Source organism: Triturus cristatus, chromosome 10 (assembly GCF_964204655.1).
Source record: "Triturus cristatus chromosome 10, aTriCri1.1, whole genome shotgun sequence".
NCBI classification, from domain to species: Eukaryota; Metazoa; Chordata; class Amphibia; order Caudata; family Salamandridae; genus Triturus; species Triturus cristatus.
In genome coordinates, this window is record NC_140593.1 from 1126293826 (window position 1) to 1126315430 (window position 21605).

Genomic DNA, 21605 nt, shown 5'->3' on the forward strand with positions numbered 1-21605 from the left:
AGACCATTTCAGCACTTGGACAGCTCCCCAAAAGTTACACAGTGATGGCAAACATCAACAGCTTCCTGGCTAGCACCTCTCGCTCTGTCTTCTCTCACATTCCAATTTTCCTCCCTCACAGTCTGTCTATGTCTCTATCTCACTCTCTCTCTCTCTCTTGGGCTCTTTCTCTCTAAATATATTGCTTGATGTCTCTTTTGTAACTTCAACTCTAAGGCCCTCCTTATGAGCGGCCCGTAATTTTTGTGGTTTATATCGCAATTGATACAATCCAACGCTCCTGTGTCAGAAATTGATTGGGTATGATAAATACCATCCAGTTATGAGTTTTTGGGGGAATAACATGCAGATGTTGGTGCTTACTGCACCAAAATCCACATGCTCCCTTAAATACTGGGCATGTTTCTCCCGCTAAACACAAAACGCATAAATGTGTTATGTAACAGCAGTTACTGCAATTATCGCAATTAACAAGCCTGCTCATGAAGGCTTTAATCTCTCTCCCTCGGTCTAGTCTCAGCCTTCTTTCTCTGGCTGTCTCGCGTCTCTCAGTTTTTTTATCGCCTTCGTAACCCTATTCCCCCTCTGCCCCCCCCATCTCAGTGAGAAGGTGATACCGTTTTTTTCTATCAGCTCTTCTTATACACAAGCATATAATAATACTTCGATACAGATGGCATATGGCAGCCTCCAGTGTAGATCAATGTATATGAAGTCACTGGGGCATATTTAGGAAAAAACTTCTTACACTTTTTGGAAACCTTACCTAAAGATAACAAACTAACGTTTTACTGTTACCCGTGAAATATGCAAACAGGGCTGGCCTTGGGCATGGGCAAACTGGGCCAAAACCCGGGGCGCCAATATTCCAAGGGGCGCAGCAGGGAGCTGCCTGACTTAATATCATGCAAACAGCAGCTCGTCCACCCCACTTGTTCTCTATTGGGTCCCATTAAAGACTTTGGGCCAGATTTACAAGCCCCTTGCGCCACTTTGCGTCACTTTTAACATGGGAAAAGTGACGCAAAAGTGGCGCAAGGGGCTTGTAAATCTGCCCCTTTCTATTCAGCTCTTAATGCACCTCAGTGTAATTGTTAGCACCTCATCAACCCCCTCCCCTCCTCCCTTCTTCCTCACACCACCTGCCATCACACCGCATCGACCCCCCTCCCCATCCCCACAACAAACACCAAATTTTCTTTCTGCCTAGGGCACTGTCCAGGTCAATCCGATTTAGGCCGGCCCTGTGTGCAAATAAGGAAGAAAGTTTTAGCAATTTCTAACTGTTATTTTTTCTCTCTCGTTATTTATTTTGGCTTGTTTTTAGTAGGGGGTTGACTGTCTTCTGTTATTTCATTTTATAACATTCCATACATTCTGTCTCACTCTATTCTGTATTCCCTCCATCTCCCCTGAAACTTTGGACTGGTTAAAAAGATACAGGAGAATTAATTTACATCATGTTTGTAGCTGCTGCAATAGTTAATTGAAAAAATGGTATTTGCATAGTGGAAAATTCACAATATTTGTATTGTACTTACTTTAACGAGAACTGAAGAATATATGTTTTCTGTGCGTTTCAGATATTAAAGATTGGACTATGTCTGAGTCAAAATTTGTATCTTCCATCTTGATTTATTAGAAGCATCTAAAAAAGAGCAAATACGTTTTCTCTCTTCGGACTATGGGTTTTCTGTAACACATGTTAAATGACCCACAGTCAAAAAGTATATTTATTATATGTTTCAAGCTACTGTTTGACAAATATTGTTCTCTCTTTATCCTGGTGCAAAAACCTACATGTAATATGAAAGATAACACAAATAAATAGTGCAAAATGTATCTGCCTTGTTTTTGAACGAGTTCAACGTTTCTGAAAAACGGCCATTTATGCTTGACGGGAAAATACCTGGTTCAGAGATTATTACTTTCTCAGTTGTGCAAAAATTCGAGAATATATTGTCCACGTTGTCTTGCATTCCAGTGGAGGAGTATATAAACAGGAGAAAGCTAAAGTAAGATCATAATTGTCTTTAAAAAATCCAGAGTGTCGGCAGGTACGCACTGAGCGTGTTTCCAGTCCCTGCTCCCTCTCAGCATCCCGCACCTGTCCCATCATGCCTTGCGCCAGTCACTGGACCTGCGTATCACGAACAGGCTTTTGGGCCTACTTAGTGTCCCATCATCATAACGTGAACCGAGACTGCGTGAGGGCTGAAGGTTGCCGCGACCTTGAGCCGCCGCTAACACCCTCCTGGCATCCGATTCCCGCTCACGCGGCACCAGGAGAAGACATGATTATGTGAGAGCCTAATTCTCTGTTTAACGGCTTAGTCTGTGCCGAAAGCAGCCTGGTGTTTATTATCCGCTCACAGGCGTGCGCGAGGCGGGCGGGGCCGCAGATCACCGGGGTTAGGGGGGCGGGGGGGGGGGGGCTGCTGTGATCTACAGCGTGCGAGAGATGGAGAACAGAGAGGTGGTAGAGAGAGAGTGAGGAGGGGAGAGAGAGAGAGAGAGCAGAAAAGAGAGAGAGAGGAGGGAAGAGGGAGAGAGAGAGGAGGGAAGAGAGAGAGCGAAAGATTGAGAGAGCAGGGAAGAGGGATAGATGACAGAGGAGGGAAGAGGGAGAGCAAGAGAGAGACAGAGAAAGAGAGAGAGGGAGGAGGGAAGAGGGAGAGAGAAAGAGAGATAGCAGGGAAGAGGTATAGATGACAGAGAGGAGCAGAGAAAGTCAAAGACAGACTGGCACTGGCGAGGACAGGGAAAGGTGAAACAAAGACAGATAAAGAGCAAAGAGAGAGAGAATGGCTGGGAGACTAGAGACAGAGAGGTGAAAGAGGAAACATAAAGCGGAGAGCCGGCAGGGAAAGCGGAAGTGGGAAAGAGAGACAGAAGAGAGTGGTGTCAAAAGCTGGAGAATTGAAAGAGAGAGATATAAATAGAGGGAGAAAAGAAATGGAGAGGAAGGGAAATAGAAAGATAGACCAAAGGGAAGAAAGATGGGAGAGTGAGAGCGAGAGAGCAAGGTGGTGAGAGATGCAAAGCAGATTCAGAGAAAGACATATAGACAATGAGTAACAGGGAAAAATACTTTGACAAAAATAGAACAAGGTGAATGAGAGAAGGATAGAGAGAAATAGACAAAGTGAGTTCACAGAGCAGGGGGATGAACAGATGATCCGGATCCTGCTAGAAGAACCGGAAGTGAAAGAGGATGCAGAAGAGCACTTGGGGCCTGACACACCTCTGGATACCCAGAGACTTCTATGTAAAACTGCTCAGCAACAACTAGGACAGTGCCTGATAGACTGCTTTGTCAACTTTATGGACTATCTGGGCTTGAAAACCAATTTACTAAAACCTATAAACAGTGCTTAATTTGAGCCGGTGGTTTCCGGTGCTCGGCACTGGCACTTAATTGTCAACACCGCATTTATGACAGTCTGTCTCATGATGGCACTGTTCAACTAATTTAGAGATGAGCAGAACAATGTTTGTTTATGATTACAATAAACATGAAAAATAATTAACACCTGCTTCCCCAGCCATTCCTTTAGCTTTGGGGACCTGGAATAATCTGAACTGTCGCACCTGCAGGCGAGAAAGATGGTTAGTGGTTGTTTTGGTACTGTCATTGGCAGCGATGACAGGGGCGATGGGTGGTGCAAGCTACAGTGGCCTCCTGGTCAGGGCCCTTGAACCTAATTTTTACAAATTAAGCACTGCTATACAATGGTTGTGGGGCCAAAAAATACGAAAACTAAAACCCATTCAGTCTCGGGTCTGCCCATTGGCAAAACAAGCAAGTTCTCCTACCTAGAAGTTATGATAGACCCAGGGCTTTAAGTGGGCCGGGTCTCACCGGGTCTGAGCACTGGCTGTTTTTTAAAGGGGCCCTCAAAACGGGTCTCTATCGGGTTCTGTTTTGTGCCCTGGTACAGGCAGTTCTTAGTTCTTCCAGACTGAAGTGACAACAGGCACATTGATGTGCGTGTGCTCACATTGCCCGCTTCTCACTAGTGGAGAAGTTAGGCATGACGTCATGCCAGGTGAGCTTTGTAAGGGAAGGGAAATCCTTTAAAGAGAGTCATTTTCTCTCTGGATTTCCCTTCTCCTTTTGAAAACTCAGGAGCAGCAACATTGTCGTGGTGTCACCAGGGCTCAAGTGGAAGCTTTTTCAATATTATATTCAACGAGCCATAGTTGCTGCTTATTTATCTTATGCAACTAGCAACCATTGACAAAGGCAATAGTCCTGACTTGTAGGTATTATGTTACTTGTTGTGTCATATATCTGGATGCAATGACAGAAACAGCAAAATACAAGTCGGGCGACACACTATACTAAGAACAGATTTTTAGCGTACATGTTTTCAAGCCGCACCCTTAATTACATTGACCATGCCCCTTTGAGAGACCCCCCAGTTTTTTCATCCCACTTAAAGCCCTGGATAGACCCTAAACTGAATTGTGATCCTCTGAGGAGAAGCCATGTGCAGTCCTTTACTAGGGTAGTGCGCATATTATTGATACCTTTGCGAGGCGGCTGTGGCGCCCTCGTGTGAAATCTATAGTGAACCTTTACAAAGCCAAATGCATCCCGATTGTGGCATTTTGATCTGAGATTTGGGGCTATAAGTCCAGTCACACCATCCAAGTGGGCGAAAACAATTTTTTACGTAAAATTTTAAGGCGCCCACAGAAGGTACCTGCAAAGATTGAGCGGGAAGAACTGAATATAGGGTCCATTTCTGATTTTATAAGCAATGAAGTTACAGGACGAGTCCTGTAATTTCATGGTTTTCTGCAATGGCTAAAAAATAATTTGATTTTAGCAGAAAGATCCTGAAGGGTTGTTGGGGGCTAGACTAGGTGTTTTGAATGATTTGGGTAGACCGGAACTGTTCACCAGCCCGGAACTAATTTGTAAAGAGGATATCACTTGGGTCAAGGAAGCTTTTAATGAATCTGTGCAAAATAAAAGAGAGGACCGTTTCAGGCTGAAAAGCCTGAACAGATACTCAGGGGTCTATTAGGATGGCAGTCGGGTGGCCGCCGCCGGGCCGGCGGTGGCCATCCGCCCGCGATCGCAACCCAGAAAACTGCCAGTTCCATTAGCATGGCGGTGACAACCACGGCGATGAGATTTTCTGCCTGCCACTTTTCCGCCGGTAGCAGTCCGCACGCTTACCTGGCGGGTGGAGCTGGACCGCTAAAATGGGACTGGTGCAGGATCAGGCTCCGCCAGCATGATTATGATGCCGGCAGCAGCCAGCCTTTCCGCGGCGGTGGAACCGCCATGGAAAGGCATGCAGAGAATGTCTCTGGGGGCCCATTGCGGGCCCTCAATGTGTTTGGGGGTGGTGTGGGTGCGCTGGGGGAGTACCTATGGTACCCCCTACATGTCCTGTCCACGCAGTGCAGGGATATGCTGGACATGCTTTTTTGGACATCGCGGCGGTGCTGCTGGCAGCAGCAACCGCCACAATATTAAATGCCACGATCATACCGCCGCGGTCGGATTTCGACTGAGGAGCATACTAATTGGACTGGCGGTTATGCTGCGGACCTAGCGGGCGGTGTTTTCCCGCTACCATGGCGGTTGGAGTGGTTTTCCGACAGCCATCCTAATAGACCCCTAAGTTGTGGTTAAAACCACGGGTCAAATGGAATTATATCTAACATTGTTTATGCCTACTTTGCACAGATGTTTATTAGCTCTTTTCCGTCTAAATTTCTTCCCACAGCTTTAAGTCGGCTGCCAATTGTCATCAGAACCTGCGATTTGCACATGTGATATGGTTGCTGCACTTGACACTTTATCTGTCCTAAATTTGCCAACTTGAGACACAAGTATATTCGCCCACAACTCTTGTCATTGAATTTTAACCAAGTGAGGCCTGCTTTGCTGTATCTCGAATTTTTAGATATTTGTACTGTTTGTTTTTATGTATCTAGGTTTTTAGCGAGGGTGTTTCATTCCACTCGCTGAAAAACTGTTTCCTCATTCTTGCGACGTTTATGAATTTTGTATTTTTATCTGCTTTTATGATTTTATGATTTACTGTGATAAATCGAACAAAGGGAGTTTGAGTTGACTAGACTTGAAAGAAGATGAAGAAGAGCACTTGTGGGCCTGTCACACCTCTGGATACCCAGAGACTTCTATGTAAAACTATTCAGCAACAACTAGGAACCTACAAAGCTTTGGCAATACTTGTTAAGAATGAGTCATGCAGGGGGGCGTGGCTAACCGCCGACAGGAATGGCCGCAGTGTAGCCGAGCTCCGCTGCGCCACTCCCGCTAATATCCATCCAGCACTATCCGCCCTCGCCGAATTTAGCCCCCAAGGGGCCGGAGGCGTCCAGTAGGGTGTGCTCCGTCATCGGACGAAATCTGAGCGAACTTGGTGGGGGCTAACTAAAGCAAAGCCCAGGACCGGCTTGCACCACCAGAGCCAACCCGAAGATCAGAGAAGCCACCCGGGGCGAAGAAATAACGCGAGGCCGCAGCTGCGGCCTGGAGCTCACCTGCCCAGCGGACGGGTGTTGTGGGCCAACACAAGTGGCAGCGCACAAGACACGGACTACGGAGGTCCCGGCGGAGCGCGAGGTCCGACTGTGAGCCCCGGTGAGTACCAGCTGCAAATTACCGGGGCTCGTATATTGGTCCAGACGGCTACGTGACCCGGCCCGGTGGCGGCCGACCATCATGGAGTGCCCATTGAGAGGGGGGCATACAGTTAAATGAACCAGCGAGGTCCACCCGGCGCCTGTGCTGACAGCGGGGGCCTCCAAGACTGGGCTCCCGCAGAGGCGCATGATCATCTCCGTGTAACTGCATGACTGGCCTCGGGGCCCGGGCTGAGGTGGCCCCCACTGCGGCAGAAACACAGGGGAGTACTGCGGGTCCTGTACCACCCTATTACCGGCTGTTGGTCCTGTTCCCCCTCGTGCTGGGAGGTGCTTACCAGCGTACAGCCAAGTTTGCTCACGAGAAGAAGTGAGAGAGAACGTGGGCCTTGGGATATTCGGTGTGAGGTAGGGGTGCCCCGTGGCAGCGCTGAGGACTCCCGCTCTTCTTTGCCCTGGCTTCACCCCCCCTCACGCACAACCCCGTGGCTATCCAGAGGCGCCACGCCTGGCACCGGACACGAGACACGGCTCTCGGCTCCCAGCTGGGGCCTAGCGAACACCAAAGATACCCCTATTGATAGCCGAGTGGAATTACACCCACAAAGGCCGGGTGGTAGGGTTCACCGCAGGCGGCGAGTGGAATTACACCCACCAAAGGCCGGGTGGTAGGGTTCACCGCAGGCGGCGGTGAGTAGTTGGTGCATCCGGATCCCCCCTTGTGGCCCCCTGAGGGAGAAGAAATGGCGACGGGCCGCAGTGGTAGTGTGACGGCTCAGACCAAACTGGAGACGTTTGCATGGCACAAACAGCAAGGTAATGATCGTGACGCGGCAGCAGCCGTGAGTGACAAGGCAGAACCCACAAACAAAGACCTGCTCGCGGCAATTACCGCAGTGTGCACCTCCCTAGAGACCCGGATCGACACGGTCGCCACTGAGGTGACCCTGATCAGGGAGGACATGCGACGGATGGCGGAACGAGTGGGCGCAGTTGAGGCCAAATCGGCGGAACTAGAGTCTGACAAAACCCTTTTGAAAAAGCAGGTTTCGGAGCTGCGCACATCCCACGAGGCCATGGCACTATAACTCGATGACTACGAAGGTAGGATGAAACGCAATAACGTTCGCATTATTGGAATACCGGAACGGGCGGAGGGGCAGGCCGCAGATCTCTTCGTAGAGGAACTTGTCCCGAAAAATCTTCAGCCATGTGGCCTGTCCAAGTGCTTTTCCATTAAACGGGCCCATCGGGTCCCTGGGGGGAGACCCAAGCCGGGGGCTCCCCCCCCGGCCGCTCCTGGCTCATGTATTCAACTTTCGAGACCGCAATGTGATCCTTCAGACCGCCAGGGCGGCCCCCCCAGTGACAATCGAGAACAGCCGGGTCACCTTCTTCCCAGATTTCACGCTGAGGGTCCAGAAGCAAAGGCGTAGTTTCTTGGAGGTGAAGAGAGCTCTCAGAGAGCATGAGGTCAAATATGCCATGATGTTTCCAGCTAAGCTCCGAGTGGAATCCGATGGAAAACTATGTTTTTTTACACGCCCTGAGGACGCCCGGGTCTGGCTGGACGGTTGGCTTACTGTGGGCAAGAAGCCAATTAAGTCTCCACCTACAGCGACTGGACCTGGCGACTGGCGACAGCAACGGCGTTCCCCGCCAACCTCGGATTTGGACTCACAGGGACCCGAGGGGTAACTATGAACGGCTTTGATGGTGTTAAGCTGGGTACTGGTGGCCGGTTGCGGGCCCTTGTCTGCCACTTGATTTTGAACGATAGACATTGCTATTAATCCGTACTTTGGGCGTTTCGGCGCAGCCTGGGCCTCCAACACTAACTATTGCATCAGTTGCGCCCACGGGGTCTGGAGGCCGGGGCGGATTTTTCGTAGTTTAGATAAATGTTCTATGGGAGTGGGGTTGCCCAAGTCCCCGTGTTTGTTAAGGGTGGGCGACTCGCACTCTTCTAGTTGGGGGGTGGCGGGCAGTTGTAGGCTCGCTAGGCAGGGAGGGGGCTGGGAGGGTGGGGAGGGGGAGGTTTTTTATGTTTATTATGTTTCTTGCATTGGTCCACTACGATTATTGGCATGTTTTGATCACACATCTCTCTATATTCAGCTGTGCCTGGGGTCACAATGGATGCTGCCCTGTACAACTTGTTTCTCTGTGCAGTGCCTGGTGGGGGTTCCCTCACTGTCACCTGTGGGTGGGGGCATCCGACTTGATACTTCCCTTATCACACTGGACTGATGGCACCGGGTACAAGACTTAGAGTAGCCACTTGGAATGTAAATGGTCTGGGGGAGAGGGTCAAGAGGGGCATTGTCCAACAATATCTTAAGCGGCAGGAACTCAACTTGGTACTGTTACAAGAAACTCACTTGGTCGGAAATTCATGCATGGCCTTCAATAGGAAAGGTTACACCATGGTGGTGCATTTGGGGTTCTCCTCGGGTTCCAGGGGGGTGAGGGTTCTCCTCCGAAGGGGTTGCCCATTTATCACACACAACTCATGGACTGACACTTTGGGCAGGTTCTCCGCTGTCTCGGGCACAAGGGAAGGGCGCACCCTTAATATAGTCTCCGTTTACGCCCCCCACACGGGGCTGCAACAAATGACACTAAGGGAGGTTGGGGCATTGGTACTGGAACTTCCAGTGGGTATATTACTACTGGGAGGTGCTTCTTTCGGAATGTTGTTCTATGTCCTACATCTTGATATTTTCATAAAGTTCAGTGCTTTTGCATAGGAATGTCCTTCCCACTGTTTTTGCGGCTGCCTCCGTAAAAAGACTGAGTGGTGTATCTGGTATTTCACCCGGTGCGTTGACCGCCGGTCTCTTCTGTCTCGGCAGGGCTATGGGTGGACATGGAAATCACTTACAGCGGATCACTGCAAATGACGCTCGAGACCAAGATGAACCTGTGCAAGCTGGGAAAGGAGGCGCTACAGGGCGTAACTGGCCAGGCGGACACTTGCAAAGAAGGGTAAGGATTGCCAAATATCTGTCTGCTATCTGCTATGGCTAGGATGCAGGTGGGCTGATAAAAAAGGCACAGAAGAAAAAACATTATGAGAGGATATTGAGTGAGTCTATATCTCAAAATGTGAAATCCTGATCTCAAATGATTTGTGAGTCTGAATGTAACAGGCATGGTCTTTCCTCCAATCGATTACTTGAAGGTTCCGTTGATTAGACCTAGCTTATCCTTCAACACCACTACTGTCTTCTTTGCCTACGACCCCACATTCCACTAAGAGCCCTTTTAGTATATCCTTACTCTTAGATGCAAGTGAAATAACAGTGCCAGCCAGTATGGAGCTCAGCTGCTGCTGCTTCTTGGGCCTTCTCTGGTGAAGAGTCAGAACATTTCTCAAGGGAACAGGTCAATAAGGCAACATAGCCGCCACTGAAATCCGCACTCATTACTAGATGGGTGGGATTTCAATTTAACAGTGAGTAGTCATTGGAGAGGAATGCCGAAGGGATCCTAAATGTGGCTAAACTTTGCCTCTACAGAACATGACTTTTAAACTTTCTTCTCCCTTTGTAGAGTTGGCCAAATTTTTTCCATATTTGTGTTTTGCAGATAAAATGTTCCAAAGGCATTTTCTGTCACATAGATATCAAATTGAATGATTATCAGCCGCTGCAAGGTTCTTAAAACCAAACTCTATCAGGATAGTCAACCACGCCCGTGAAAGTATCAACTCCTTTCCTTCGTTGGGTATGAAATTTGAGTCAACATTATTGGTTGCCACTATTGCCATGTAGGAGAACTCGCCTGGCTATAGTTAATGGCGGCATCTTTTCATTTTCTATTAATAGAGGCAGAATTCAGCTCTCCTGAGCACTAAAACTGTATAAGACAAAAGGCGTAGCTATCTCCTTGCATGCTGCTGGTTTTTGGGGTTATTGTAATGCACAGGGTCTTCTGCTAGAGAAAAACAAGAGTACAACTCGAACGAAACCAGATCAGACATTGGACAGAACCACGCCAAAGGTAGATGGAACCAGTGCAGAGCTGGCTCTAGACACCTTCAGAGCTGGGATAGAACCAGGGCAGAGTGCAAGATGAATTGGCGTATAGCTTGATTTAAACAAGTTCAGTGTCTGGACAGAACCAGGGCAGAGGTAGATCGAAATCAGTACAAAACCAGGATAGAACCAGGGCAAGGTTAAGCAGACGTGGTACATAGCCAGATCTAAATCAGTTTAGAACTGGAACAGAACCAGAGAAGGGGCATATCAGCAAGGGCTGGCGATAAAATTATCGCCGCTTTAGCGTCCATTTTCGGACGACAAGCGGCGATAATTTTATCGCACTATCAGCATGGGCACGCTAACGCGTGTTCCCATGCCTCAGCGCTGGTTTCCCTTACACCCATCTTTGCGTCGCCAATGAGATGCAATGTGGGCGTACCCTTGCAAAATAAGGTGGAGAATGTCGCTAACCGGCATTACTCCAATCAGCAAGGAAATCGCTAAACTGCTTAGCGATCATTAAAGTAGCGCTAACCGCGCTTAACACAGGTTCCTGTACGCCTGCTTTCAATCTGACTAAGCCATTTAATCCAATGGGAGGTGGATTACATGGCTAAGTCCACCCTGTCTTATCAGCAAGGTATCGCCTGTCGCAGTACGATTATCGCTGGATTTCCAGCGATAATCGCACTGTTTTGTTGCTAACGCTTGGATTTCTATCGCTTTGGAGATAAGCGTTGCTGATTGCACGCTATCTCCGCGATAGAATCCAGCGATTGCTGGCAATAATTATCCTAGCGCAAAGTGCGCTTAGCGATAATTATCGCCGGCCCTTGCTGATATGCCCTGAAGTGTCGAAATCAGTACATAGACAGGATAGAACCAGGGCGGAGTTAAGCAAACGTGGTGCATAGTAAGATCTAAACCAGTTCAGAGCCGTAATAGAACTGGGGAAGTGTTAAGCAGAATTGGTGCACAGCTAGATCTAAACCAGAGTGAAAGCAAACTTGCTGCGTAACCGGATCTAAACCAGTTCAGAGCCGGGACAGAACCAGAAAAGTGTGAAGCAGACTTGGTGCATTGTTGGATCTACACCAGTTCAAAGCCGGAATAGAACCAGGTAAGTGCTAAGCAGAATTGGTGCATAGCCGGATCTAAACCAAGTTCAGAGCCAGGATAGAACTAGGATAGAGTTAAAGTAGTATCAGTGCCTAGTTGGAACAAAACAAGATCAGATTCAGAATCAGATCGTGTTAGAAGAAGAGCAGAGGAAGAACAAAAGGAGAGCAGACAATGGAACAAAACCGAGTGAGAACTGAAGCAACACTGGCCATGAGCTGTTCTGGTTTGCTTGATCTCTAGTCAGTCCTTTTGCTGCTCTACTTTTGTGTGGCCTCCTTTGTTGGTTTTGCCCAGCCCCTCTCACGGCCGCCAGCGGCTCTGCTCCAGAGCAGGCGTGCGCATGCGCAACTCTGGCTTGCTTCTCTCCTCCCAGCCTAGCCTGGAATCGGAAGGCTGGGCAGCACGTGCTCTCGCGCTGTGGTATTATTAGCAAACTTCTCCTGACATAATTAGAATCCTGGTGCTCGTCTTCCTTTTAATTAGGACATGCCTAGAGCACAGCTGTCTTCGATAATTATACCCTTTAACCCTCTACATGTCCGGATTAGGGGAATTAAAAAGACCATTAGCGCGTCGCAGTTGGAGGGCGTCGTTTGCACATATGTGTGCGCGCTAAGGGGGCGGAGGGGGTTGGGACCGAGCACCAGAAAGTGTGTAGAGACATTAAAAAGAGTTATAGGAGAGAAACACTCTCATTGACCCCCACGTTATAACTGGGAAGTGTCTGCTCTGCTCGCACCCAACATGACGACTGCCTTGGCAGTGCCATGGTTGACACCATCAAATTCTAAACAGTGGGCTTCAAGGAGTAGTGCCTTGAAGGCTGGACAGAGCTAAGCGCACCCTATGAAATGTAGCTATTAGGGTGACCAACTGGCATTGGTGCAAATTCAGGACGGTGAGTGTAAAAATTCAGGACAAAGAGTCAAAATTCAGGATACAAATTCAGGACAGGAGGTAAAAATTCAGGACAAAACTTCAGGACAATAGGTAAGTTTTACAGACACATCAGAGGAGGTCACGCAATAGTATATAAGTAAACCCAGCCATATCCAAACATATTCAACCATTTGCAAACCTATCCATCATGTATCCTTCCATCTATCATTTCACTCATCCATCCCTTTATCCATCTTTTCACTCATCTATCCATTATCCATCCATCCACCCTTTCACCCTACCCATCTGTGCACTCATCCATCCACTCTTCTACCCAATCCATCCACGCACACTCACTATCCACCTTTTCACTCATCCATCCACCCTTTTGCCCATTTAGCTACCCTTCCACCCACACATCCAGCTATTTACATTTTCTCTCATCCATCCTTCCACTCACTCATCAATCCATCCATCCTCTCTCATTATCCATCTATTCAATCTTTCATTCATCCATTCACCCATTCACAAATTCATCCAGCCATCCACCCATCCCTTCACTTACTCACTCGCCCACCTTTTCATATAAATTTTGAGCTGAGCCTTTTTGAGAAGAGGCCCATCAAGAACTTCACCCTTGCTGCAGGAGCCATTCCAGGGCTGGGACAGAAGCCACCCAGGGCGGAGGCAGGATCCACCACAGGGGGGACACGAGCCATCACTGGGAGGTGGGGGGGGGGAGCCATCACAGGAGGGGGAACAGGATCCACCAGGGTGGGCACAGGGGTGGGCATGCAGTATTCTAGTATCATCTTGGTCTCTTACAGGGTGGGGTAGGGCTCCTCACCCCCCTCCTGGACAAAGCAACGAAAAGACAGGCTCTCTTTCCAAAATGTTAGTTTTGCCATCCCCCACTGTGATGTACAGTACTTAAAGGAGATACTCCAAGAGAACTGATTTAACTGATTGTCCTCCATACTTTGTTAATCAGTTTGGGTGCGATTGTGCCATTTCTTTATTTTATTACATTATAGAACACGTTTGAAGAACGAGGTTTGCTTACAATTTAGTGACAGTAATTAAGCTCTGTGAAGAGAACCAGGTGCTGCCTCGGGGTAATCAGGGCCGGTTCTAGGATGTTTGGGGCCCTGGGCAGAAAGGGAATGTGTGAGGCCCCTCTTGCAGCGGCATGACGCATTCAGAGCTGTTTGCATCTGAATAGATGCGCCTGAAGCTGCAGCCCCTCCCTCTCAGTCACCTTCAAGCACCTCTTAACAGCTCATCAAGGGCTGAAGGTGTGAGGGTTGCCATCCCGCTGGGCCTCGCCAATGCTGCTGGGTATCTGAGCTTTGGTGCTGCATCGGAGTCTGTTACACCTGACCTCAACAGCATCGGAGTCAAGAAGGGCGCTGTGCCGGCTTTAGGGTGGTGCGACCGGTGCCGGCTAAAATTACGGACAAATGGCGTCCGTTAAAGAATCCTTCACGGACAACGGACAGACAGCCGAAATTACGGACTGTCCGTGAAATTTACGGACGGTTGGTCACCCTAGTAGCTATTGGTCCCATGCTACAGTGATGGAGCCCAACCCTGGGGTGCATCCCTAAATTCTGCTTTTTATAATCGGGCCAAGCAATTCATTTTGCAGGACAGCTGTCCAAAGATGGTGTCTACAACTTTACTGGTTTTACAGCCAGTTCTGAGGTAACACTCTTGAAATAATGAAGTTCTTCAGCACCCCAACTAGCACACAGGAGCCTTATTTCTCAGGAGAGGAGTTGGCCTAACGGTTAGGGCGCTCGACCTCGGACCTGGGCAAACTGGGTTCGAGTCTCGGTGACGATGCTAAACCTCCTGTGATTCTGGGCAAATCACTTAATCTTCCCGTGCCTAACAAAAAAATGAATGTGTGTCCTCATGTAACGTAACTGGTGCTATGTAAAGTGCTCTGATACCCGATTGGATTCGGGTCAAGTTCGCTCTATATAAAACTCTGCAGAAAATCACGTATGTGCACAAGGGATGAGTGTCCCTCTCTTATCCAGCCTTGAGCCAGTCACTACGGAACTTGGTATAATTACTGCAATAAGTTGTTTATAATTGTACATGTAAAGGATGTGTTGACCGGGGCACATATATAAAGCCTTCAGCGACGCTCTGAACACAGCCTTTTCCTAGCTCATTGATAGCCTCATGACCCCTGGACTTTATTACCTTACAGGCCTTGGGTCATTCATATTGTATTGTAGTATCATTTACATAGCACCTCAGTGGATGGCTGTGAGTCTACTAAGTCTGTTGCTTGTGGTTGATTCAGTGAGCTTCTATGGAGTGGCCTATCTGGGAAGAGTTTTGGGGTCGTGCATGGGTGACCAGAAGGGTGCTCGTACCGTATCGTAGGAAGTGCATATCTCAAGTTATTTGTATTTAACATTATTTGTTTTCATTTTAAAATGTATTTGAATGGTTATGGTATTTTTTCTAAATGTGTTTTTTGGATTCTTTAATTTTCAATATTTTTTTTATTGTGTATATTAATTATTTTATTTTATAATTTAAAAAAATATATATGGTTTATTGTGCATGTGTGTGTTTGAATATATAAATATATATATATATATATATATATATATATATATATATATATATATATATCAAACACAGAAGGTTGCCCTTAGAGGAGCCTCACACGTCAGGATTACACACCAAACCGCAGGCGGCAGTGCAGACAGCATGCACCACGCGTTTCAAAAGCCATACGCGTTTCGAGCGATTAGGACGCTCTTGTTCACTGGCAAACACAGGCAGGAAGCGGATCTGTGAAGAACATTGCTTTTATTGAAATTTTGGAGTCCAACCCATGTGGGCGTGCCCATTAGCATGCTGGTCCTTGTAGTCCAAGTATTGCTGAAGGACTCCATCGTTCTCTTGCCAAGTGGCCACAAATCCTGCCTATGTTGAAATCAAATACCCTGTTGGGTGAAAAGCGCAGGATGCACCGCTGTACCACATTGTCCAATATCACTGCGGGCGAGGCTCCTGACGTCCCAGGAGCACCGGTGATTCTCAGCACTCGGGATCCGCCCGCAAGCGTCGGGGCTCCTCGCGGCCGAGCGAGCCGCTATAACATCAAACACAGAAGGTTGCCCTTAGAGGAGCCTCACACGTCAGGATTACACACCAAACCGCAGGCGGCAGTGCAGACAGCATGCACCACGCGTTTCAAAAGCCATACGCGTTTCGAGCGATTAGGACGCTCTTGTTCACTGGCAAACACAGGCAGGAAGCGGATCTGTGAAGAACATTGCTTTTATTGAAATTTTGGAGTCCAACCCATGTGGGCGTGCCCATTAGCATGCTGGTCCTTGTAGTCCAAGTATTGCTGAAGGACTCCATCGTTCTCTTGCCAAGTGGCCACAAATCCTGCCTATGTTGAAATCAAATACCCTGTTGGGTGAAAAGCGCAGGATGCACCGCTGTACCACATTGTCCAATATCACTGCGGGCGAGGCTCCTGACGTCCCAGGAGCAGCGCTGATTCTCAGCACTCGGCATCCGCCCGCAAGCGTCGGGGCTCCTCGCGGCCGAGCGAGCCGCTATAACATCAAACACAGAAGGTTGCCCTTAGAGGAGCCTCACATGTCAGGATTACACACCAAACCGCAGGCGGCAGTGCAGACAGCATGCACCACGCGTTTCAAAAGCCATACGCGTTTCGAGCGATTAGGACGCTCTTGTTCACTGGCAAACACAGGCAGGAAGCGGATCTGTGAAGAACATTGCTTTTATTGAAATTTTGGAGTCCAACCCATGTGTATTTGAATGGTTATGGTATTTTTTCTAAATGTGTTTTTTGGATTCTTTAATTTTCAATATTTTTTTTATTGTGTATAATAATTATTTTATTTTATAATTTAAAAAAATATATATGGTTTATTGTGCATGTGTGTGTTTGAATATATAAATATATATATATATATATATATTCACTGAAAAAACCATAGGTTTCACACATGTTATAGTTAGCGGAAATTTTACTGATAAAAAACCAATGAAATTCCCCCGTTATAGTTAGTGCAGGCAACTATAACTCACGCGACCGCAATCCTCTGCTGATGCTAATACTGTATTTAGACACTTATTTGCTCTTCTTCCATACATTTTTGTCATCAGCAGAAAACCTATGTTTTTTTCAGTGAATTTGCAAGGTTTTTTAAATGCTAATTCCTAACTATAACGTGTGTGAAACCTATGGTTTTTTCAGTGAATTTGTACGGTTTTTTAAATGCTAAGTTACTTTACGCCATTCGTGGCGTGCGCGCCCACTTAACGCAGTTCGTTCCGTGCGCGCACGGTGCGCATCGCGCACCGTGCGCGCACAGTGAGCACGCGGTGCGCTTCGCGCACCGCGCGCCCACTTTACGCAGTTAGTGCCATGCACGCACGGTGGGCACGCGGTGCGCTACGCGCACCGCGTGCCTACGTTACGCTAGATGGGCCATGTACGCACAATGCGCTTCGCGCACCGTGCGCACATGGAGGATATATGATGCACTTCGTTTTGAAAGGTAATATTGTAATTTTTCGTATATTTTATAAGCCATGCACAAATGGTGCCCTTCGGGCACCATTTGCACACGGGGTGGAGAGAGTGTGGATAATTTTTTTTTTTATTATTTTTTTTTAAATATTTTAGTTTATCTCATGTGTAATAAGCCATGCACAATTGGTGCCCTTCGGTCACCAATTGCACACGGGGTGGAGAGAGTGTGGATAATTATTATTTTTTTTTAATTTTTTACCGTACGCGTACGGTAAGCGTAATCGGCGAAATTACCGAACAAATAAAAATTCCGTTTTTGGCCTTGGGGGATCTTTGGGGACTCCCTCAACATGGCTATGTGTGTGGGAGCTGTCTAAACAGCCCCTTTACATGTTTTTGGGCTTTATATTTTAAAAATCACTCTCAGTGCGAGAGAGAAAATGGCGGCCGCCGCTTCCTGGTTTCGGCCGATTCGAATGTTTACTTAGATATAAGAGCCAATCAGAATCGCGCTCGCGCACGCCACCGTACGCGTACGGTAAGCGTACCGTAAGCGCACCGTAAGCTGGCTCAGATATATATATTGATTTGAAGGCTATTTTCTCAGAATCTACTGAACAGATTTACACCAAACCTACAAAAGGCACTTCCTTGACCTGAGGACTACCTCTCTGCCAAATTTCTAGTAATTCTGTTCAGCCGTTCGGGCTGTAGCCCTGTCCAAAGGTCCTATGGAAAAATGCATGGGAAAAACGCGTTTTGGGACCCCCCTTTTATCTCAGCCCCCGCTTGACGAATCCCCCCGAGACTTTCAGGGTAGGAGCGGAGCGTAGCGCCCCACCTATTTTGAAAAATTCGCGAGGATTCGTCGACCGGCGCCAAAGTTATTCAAAATAGAATGTTGCGGATTTCCTATGGAAACGTGGTCCTAACTATAACTACCTACTGGCGACCGCCAGTAGGTAATATATATATATATATATATATATATATATATAGCCTAACAATTAAGAAAAAGTATTTATTTTAGATTATATTAATTTTAATAGTATTTTTGATTGATTAGTACGACTGTATTAGATAGATATTTTCATATTCATTTTTTTAAATGTAAAACAATTTCTATATTGTAAAATAAATATTTTTTTAAACATGCTCTCACTATCTATCTATAAATATATATATATATATAATATAGCTAGATATATTTATATACATGTAAACACATATATATGTGTGTTTGTATAAGTACATATTTATATATATATATATATATATATATATGGTATTATATATTAGTGAAATAAATTTAATTTACATTAATATTACATTTATTTATTAGAATATTAAACATTTACTACTTTAAACTCTATTTATTTTACAAAATGGATATTTCTTTGGGATATTTTGACGATATTAAACAATATTTATTTACCATTATAAGTATAGGATCACTATATTATGGTAAACAATATTTTGTTCCGATATTATTGACAACAATATTCCTTGTAACGGTATTGTGTCAGTGATCCTTAATGTTCTATCGTCTGCTTAAATGCTTTACCGGTGAGATTACATCCCCCAATATGCGGTATCTGCTGACCCCAATGGTGCCCTAGCTATGCACATTACGCTTTCATGCCTGTACACTTTATCTCTCATACACCATTCTAGACTTGCTATGCTGTCCTTTACTTATATACAAGATCTGCTGTGTGCTATGCTCTTCGCTGCTTGTATACCGTGCCTGCTATGTCCTATTCTATGCCATGCTTACGAACGGTATCACATTTGCACCATCATCTCCCCTGCTTGAACACTGCATCTGCTGTGTGTTGGTCACTCCTCTGCTTATATACTCATGCGCCGTAGTATGGTATAATGTGCCCTGCGTACATTATGTGTCCTTTTTTAGTATTCTTTCTCCTGACTATATACTGCAACGTCTATGCATCTCGCCCCCACCTCTGTAAACTATATCTGCCATGAATTCTCATCTTCCCTCCTTTCAAACTGTATTTGCCCTGTACCATACTCCCCTCCACCTGTGTACTATTTTCCTACACTCTTTGCCTTCTGCTCCATTATAGTTACTCATGGGGTACTCTATTTGTGAAGTTCTTTCTGTTGCTCAAAGCATAGGAACTGGAAGTAGAGGTGCAGGGGTGCTGCAGCACCCCTAAAATAACCACACTGGAGTTCACACAGTGAGTGATCTATAAAGGTACCTTTAAATTTTGTTTTTAAAGGTACCTTTACATTTTGTTTTATCTCGCCACATTTGCTGTGCGTTCAAAGACAGAGGCTGTGTTCTCTGACAGATCACTGCCTATTCCTTTATCTTTGAGATTGGTGTTTACATTTCTTACTCTGACCACAAAGTGAGAGCATTTTGCAAAGTGAACTTTGCAGCAAGCTGGCTAGAGTGCTTGGAGTGTGTGAAAAGAAAGGCTGTAGGATGGCTAGTTTTTTTAAACTCCAAACTACATTAAAATACATGCAAATTAACTGTACAAATATTTCAGAATACACCAGCAGTTAGGAGATCACAAATGAAGCACATTTTTTGTAATTCTGAAGTGTGATGGAAACAAAGATTTAAAAAACAATCAACACAAATCAAGACACAGTGAGGAGCAAATGATAAATGTTCGCTGAGATCCCACGCATTATCTAGCGTTTGTATTCTGTATATTTTACATATCAGTAAAACTGCAGGTCTATGTCATTTTTGTGGTGAGTTAAAAGGAAAATGTGTTGTCTGTGAATAACAGTGCTCTATCACACCATGTGTTAGTAATATATTTGTGACAGTGAGCTCGGAAATGCTCCACCGGCTGAGGACCACACCTTTGCCGCTCTCCGGCTGAATAGGTGCAACTCAATTTTCTACAGTTGTTGTTTGTGTGATGCTTGGATTTATCACAGTTGCTGTGACTTAGTTTTTTTAAAATTAATTTTATTGTTTATGATTATACATTAAAAGCCATACAGTTTGTCGCAGCCTTTGGTATCACTATGGAAATACATGGCGCATTATAAACACTCAATCAACCAGTTAACTTTGGGGCACAGGTTTAGGGGGGAAGGCATTGAGCAGAGTAGACTGTGGTATGTTGCACATTATATGAAAAGACAACACAGTGTTAAGCAAGTAGGCACAACTTGATTGTCTTGCATCGATATACTATGATTGATCGTATCTGTTTTCTAATCTGCGCCCGGTCCATGTCGACAGACGCGGGGTAGTTGCCGATCTCTCTAAGTTGGTTCAATTGCCTGGTGCGGGGACAACACTTGGCTCAACGTGCCCTCGTCGTGTTTGGTGTAGCTACGGTTCATGCATTCGCCCAGTGTGTGAAAGGGGCCCAGATGTCTTTGGGTCTGGAACCTAGTGGCATTAGATCCCAAAAGGCTGATAGCTGCTCTTGACAGTAAGTGATATCATGTATCCAGCAGTCTATTGAGGGGGCCGTGATGGTGCCCCCATGCATGGCAATTCTACATTTGGCCAGTAGAAGCATAATGGCAGAAAGGCGACGCGTGTTAGAAGAGGCACTTTTAACATGTCCCAATAGGACCACATGTGGTGTGCATTCTGGTTTGACTCTGGTGACCTCGTGTATTACATCATAGACCCTGTCCCAGTAGTTAGTAATGGGGGGGCATAGCCATGCTAGGTGCACAAATATTGTCTGCAGGTGTTTGCATCTCCAGCAGTTTGCGTCAGGTCAAAAACCCCATTCTATGCATTGGCAGGGGGGTGCTGTAGACACAATGGAGGAATTTAAAGTGAATTAGTCGTAGTTTGTAGTTGGGGGAGAGGAGCTCGAGCTGGGAGCAGCAATAGGTCCACTGTTCATCACTGGGGGGAGGATCAAGTTCAGTGCGCCAGTAGGCTAGTGCCTTAGCTGTGGTCGCTGGTGAGGTGCATTGTGTGGTGTTGTAGAGGCGTGTTATAAGTTTCTGGGGTGATGGGGTGGTCAGCATGTGGTCTAACGGTGACAGGACGGGGGCATGCCGGAAGGGAGGCATGTACCTGCCAACTCCTGGCCCTGATTTGATAATATAAGATCAAGTCCGACATGGATGGGAGGAACTCCCCAGTCCCGGTCGGAGGGGTTAAGAAATTATTGTCCGAATATAGATCGCTGAAGGTAGTGTGGTAAATAAAATTCCTTTACCGGGACTTAATTTGATACGGAAATATAATAAAATAGCTCAGTAAAATGAGAGGCAGAATCCGTGGTATCAGAGGTTCGGAATGGGCTTTATTCCAATGATCGATTATAATCGGTTGCTCCAAGTTCCATCACCACGGAGGTTCAGGAAGTGAAGTACATACTTTATTGACAAGAAATGACTTTTATAGTACATACATTACAATGAAGCGAATGCAGTAGGCGTAACAATTGATAAGGAAAATGACGATTCATATGCGT

At 46.4% G+C, this 21605-nt stretch overlaps 1 protein-coding gene across 1 annotated transcript in view; it reads left to right on the forward strand.

The window, feature by feature from the left end:
- The window catches only part of LOC146796689 (testis-expressed protein 2-like), a 223467-nt gene that overhangs the window by 157555 nt on the left and 44307 nt on the right, over nucleotides 1–21605 (forward strand). The window contains exon 8 of the mRNA XM_085629372.1: nucleotides 9489–9621. Coding sequence (XP_085485498.1) covers nucleotides 9489–9621 — 133 coding nt within the window. The remainder of the gene's footprint in view (nucleotides 1–9488; nucleotides 9622–21605) is intronic.